The 5,284-nt window shown below is 33.3% G+C and overlaps 1 protein-coding gene across 1 annotated transcript in view; it reads left to right on the plus strand.

Annotated features, from left to right (window-relative positions):
* The window catches only part of LOC136033903 (ubiquitin-conjugating enzyme E2-24 kDa-like), a gene marked incomplete in the record, with an annotated part of 16,214 nt that extends 10,930 nt beyond the window's left edge, over positions 1–5,284 (plus strand). Inside the window, 1 exon segment of the mRNA XM_065714907.1 lies at positions 1,750–5,284. Within this exon segment, the coding sequence (XP_065570979.1) occupies positions 1,750–1,847 (98 nt within the window).

The following is a 5,284-nucleotide window of genomic DNA, read 5'->3' on the forward strand; positions in this document are numbered from 1 at the left end:
TGATTTTTTTTTTTTTTTTTCAAACACACTTGAGGCCAACAAGCATTTTTTTCGTACCTGTCATGTAGATTGAACTGCGTGCAAAAATCAAAAAGCACGTTGAAAAACGGAGAGAGGGGTTAAATCTTTGCACCTCTTACTTACTTCCGGTGGGTGTCTTAGGCTAATAAAACAAGTTATCAGATTGTTCTAATATATGATAAGTTTTGTGTATTCAGCCAAAGTAGTAACGCATTAGCTTGCATACTGGTGCATTTTTAAGAGTAACAGCGTTGATTGGGGGCCAGAAAACAGAGAACGAATTTGATTTTAAGCAGAAACAACTTATTTTGCGGTATCTAAGAAAAATTGCAACATTTTCCTTGACAAAAAAAATTCTTCTTGTAACTTTACCATTTTAAAAGTTGCGAGGTAGTGACAACTACAGTGTTTAACTCATATCGAATAAAAAAGAAATTGAACTGTTGCTTCTGCACCACATTTGCCTACAGATCCAAGAGAAGTTTGATCCAATACTTTCTTGTTGCAACTATACCGTTTTAAAAGTTGCAAGGTAGTAAAAACTGCAGCGTTTAAGTCATATCGAATAAAAAATGAATGGAACTGTTTCTCCTGCAACACATTTGTCTGCAGAGCCAACAAAAGTTAGCTCCAATACTTTATATTATCAGAGCAACGTCAATCTTCTTTTCCTTTTTAAGTTTGGCTTCTCACTGGTTGGAAATTGTGTTCATTTTAAGCTAAGGCTTCTTGTTCGTAATAAATTTTGTTTATTCTAGGATTGATATATTCGTCCATGATAGTTTCTATTGATTATTTATGTAAAGGTAAGAGACGGAATTAAATGAAATTTTTGGTATGGAGATGATAAAACAGAAAAGAAAATCTTCTCTAAAATTTGCAAAATTTCTAGTACTTTTCCAAAAAAAAGTATCTCTTCTCTCTCTCTTTTCCCCTCCCTCTCCCCCCTCTATCTCCCTCTTTCTCTCTCTCTCTTTCTCTCTCTCTCTTCCTCTCTCTCTTCCCCCCCCCCCTCTCTTCTCTCCTCTCTCTCCTCTCTCTCTCTCTCTCTCTCTCCTCTCTCTCTCTCTCTCTCTCTCCTCTCCTCTCTCTCCTCTCTCTCTCTCTCTCTCTCTCTCTCTCTCTTTCTCTCTCTCTTTCTCTCTTCCTTTCTCTCTGCCTATGATCTATTTCATATACTAACTTTGTTATTCTCTCTTGTCTCTCAGTTTTAGATTTCCGTATGTATCGACAAATTTAAAATAGATCCTAGCTCTTTTTTTTTAGTGAACGGCTTACAAAAATCTCAAAAAATAGTTTTCTAAATGTCTTGAGGCCCCCGTGGGCACATTTAATTCTTATTTTTCGAAAAGCAAACTTCTATTAAATAAAAGAAAAAACTGAAAACCAATTAATATCGTCTTAATAAGTACCGTTTACCTCTTGAATAAAAAGTGCCTAATTTGGCAAACTCCAAATTTCAGATTTTTAGGTTTAATTTTCCCCACTTGACTTAAAAAGGTATTTTTTGGGTGCCGGAACATTTGCCATAAAAATCATGAAATCGAAGTAATAAAGTATTGCTCATGTTATTATTTGGTCAGGAATATTGCGTATAAATGTGAGAAAAAATATAGAATTCATTCATATGAATTATTAATGATCATCAGTTTCGATTGATATCTCTCTAATTTATTATTAGTGGAAAATGGAGCTCCTGTGCAACTATTAATACTTTCATTTTTACAGCTGATCCATTGGTTGGAAGCATTGCAACACAGTACACTCAAAATCGAGAAGAACACGACAGGGTTGCCAGACTTTGGACAAAGCGTTATGCTACATGATTTAGTTTTAGGAAATTTTTTAAAGCTAGTTAGTATTATTAGCTAGGGTAAAGACACAAATTTGTTGATTATCGATTTTTAAATTGTACTGCTTTTAGATTGATAATCCCAAATTTTTATGATACATCATTTTTATTTGGTAATGCTTAAAGTTCGAGTTTCAATTAATATTTCTCTACACGGTTTAAGTTCTGGTAAATATTGCTTTCTTGGGTGTTCCGTCTGAGCTAAAATACTTACTGCTTCTGAGAAAGCTTTCATAACTTGGCATTTGACATCCTCTCAGCGGAATATTCTAGATAAGCTCTTAAAAATAGCTGTCTGATTTTAGTTTTTTTTTTGCCTGAATATCAGGCCAAGCTGTCATGCAAATTTGCATCTTTACCCTAGGGAAAGCGGATGCATTTCGTAGATACGAACACAAAAAGATGGAATTTCGTCTGCGGTTTCTCATCTGTTTCTCAAAAAAAAAAAATTCGTGCTCTTTTTCTTCAATCAGTTGAAGAAGAAGGAATATTTCTTTTTTTTTCCCCCTTTTTTACGAATTTCAACTAATAAGATCGGTTTCCTAACATTGAATCAGATAGTCTTCTTTCAATACCTATTTACCAGGTCTTTTCATGACGGTAAGGAGCAGAATTACTATTCCTCTTGACTGGTAGCAAACCTCTATAGAAAAGATCTAGTTCAATAGAAACATGTAAAAAAAAATTTACTTCTTATTTGGTGGACAGTACAAATCATTTTGTTTGTTACATCAGTGCTGTGAAATGGGAAATTTGATAAATGTGAAAACTTCTTTAAATAGTCATTTACAAACACTTAGGGAAGAAATATAAAAGAAAAATAAATTTTGTTTTCCTATAAGAAATGAATTCCGTCAGGTGGTCGAAAAGCGGTACGTGAATCTATTATTCAACCTTCTAAAAAAGAAGGATTTTTTAATTCCGTCGAAAATTGTGTTCGCATCTAACACTGCCCTATCTGTGCTACCTCGATTGGGTATTCGTCTTGTTCCTAAATATTATTAATTGACATGGGTTGTAACTTTTTACGCTTTAATCAATTCACTTAGTGATTACGTTCCATGAGTTTGTTTGTTTTCCCCCACGTCACGGTGCACATAACGAATACCACAACGTTACACATAACTTTACCACATACCGAAATGGCTTATTTCATGCTTTGTTTCTGAAAATGTGTTAGCACGTAGAATACTACCATCTGTTGGATTTTTGTCATCTGATTCTACTTGCAGAGGCATTTGTCCTTTTCACAGGAGATGGGGGAGAACGGCTAGAATTTGAACACTAAAGTTTCATTATCTCTACCTCTAAGAACCTTTTGAAGATCTATTGTGGCATATGCAAACTCTTTTTAAGAATGGAGTGGGGTTAGGAGGGCACATTATGCTAACAAATGTGAAAATAGGTCTTTGAAAACATATAAGTATGTGCATGCAATAAGTTTGTATAAAAATATGACAGGATGTCAGTAAGAATTTTGAGATGCTAGGGAGTCTGCCCCCTTCCCTGTATGTGTGCCTGAACGCTGAACTATTATTTTTTGTCTTCTAAAAGTGTTAATTCTATTCATTCCTTTTTTTTCCTGTTGACAAAAATTAAAACTATATTACCTTCCATCAAGACCGAATCTAGAATATTTCGGGGGCGAGAGAAATAAAAAAAAACTCTAAAAAGCATCAAAAATTTGTTTATATGCGCTTTTGTTTAAACTTTACGAGTCGGACAAACAATTTTTTTTTTTGGGGGGGGGGTCAAACCTCTTCGCGTGGATACGGCGTCGCTCTCCATTTATTTCAGGTTCCTTAGTAAAAGTCCTAAACTACTTATTGGTATTTCTTGATAGAGACATGTTTTGCCACTTAAAAATAGTTTTCGCTTACTTATCATATGGTAATAACAACAATAATAATACAAGATTATCTTGAATTAATATTCAAGATTTCAAGCTGTCACAGTCTGGGATGGATTCGAGCTGAGAATTTGTCGCATATGGAGATGCGATATATTATTTATTTTCATGTCGAAAGGGTTCTAACTCATCATTTGTTTTCAGAAATATTAGTTTGTTAGTTTCTCTGGTGGATAAAAAAAATTAAAACATGTTGTCTTCTTTAGAATAAATTTCTTGCCTTCAATTAAGATTTAATGCCCGTGTTCCCAATATTAAGCTGGTATCCGCTTTCCCATTAGACTATGTTTTCATTTTGTTTTTAGTTTTTAATTAGTTATAATTGTCTTTGTGTTAGTCTGTAGAACGCTTTTGATCACTCGTGTTTCCAATACATGCTCATTCTTTTTAGTTTTTGAAGGCCTTTATTTTCATTGACTGATTTAATCATATTGAAAAGAACAGAATTGCATCCAAGTGATTCTACAAATTTACTCCTTAAGCCTTGAAAAAACTCTAGGCTATCCACAAAAATTCTAAATTAACAGATAATACATGTTGGGTATATCATTTTGATAGTAAACTTTAACATCACAAGTACTTCAAGTTTCCGAATCTAAAGGTTCTATCCAGGGACACAATTTGACGTCGGCTGTTGGAGTAGTCATAGATTAATTATAAAATCCTTATTCAAAATGTCAGTTTTATGTACGTTATATCTCCAATTCTGCTTTATAGTAAGCCAAAAAGAACCTTCTGAAGCCAAAAGGGTGCTGAACATGTGTAGATTTTTGAAAACTCTGTTATGTTTTGCAAAGTAACTTAGGCCCCACTGTTTTATGATTGATTGAAATCAGTTTAAAAGAAATAAATCTACCTAGTTTCGAAAAAATTCTGGTTGGATTAGAACCAATTCATACGTTTAGATGCAATTCAGATTATAATGAATTAGAATTAAGTTTGCCTTGAATTTGCTTAGTTCTGGTGAGTAAGACTACGCTTTTTAGTGGTGCTATTAGTTTTGGAAAAAAGGGCCTTGGATAAGAGGATTGTATTTTTTTTTTTCTATCTAAAAATTAATTATCGAACAAATTTCATATAATCCCCACCCCGTGAAAATCTTTAAATTCAACCATTTAATGCACATCGTTTTATGACAATTGGTCTGAAAAGGATCCTTTGAGATTATTTTATTTGGGTATTGTTTATGCATACTAGCCGACCAGAAGAAATTCACGATTTTTTTTTCTTATTTTTCTTGCTTATTTGCAGTCCTCATTAGAGACTATGTAAATGTTTTGTCTAAATTTACTGAAGCTTTTTTTTTTCTTTGTGTGTGATCTAAGGTTCTTCGATGATTTCTCAATGCTTCTGTTTGAGCTGCAATGCGTTGTTCATTGCAGTAGTGACGAAAATTTTATGACTGTCTTCTTTTTTTTAAGTCTTATTTAGTAATAAATTTGTGATTTTTTCCTCCATATAGAAATTGTATATGAACGAATATTAAATAAGTTCTTGCTGAA

Source organism: Artemia franciscana, chromosome 12 (assembly GCF_032884065.1).
Source record: "Artemia franciscana chromosome 12, ASM3288406v1, whole genome shotgun sequence".
NCBI classification, from domain to species: domain Eukaryota; kingdom Metazoa; phylum Arthropoda; class Branchiopoda; order Anostraca; family Artemiidae; genus Artemia; species Artemia franciscana.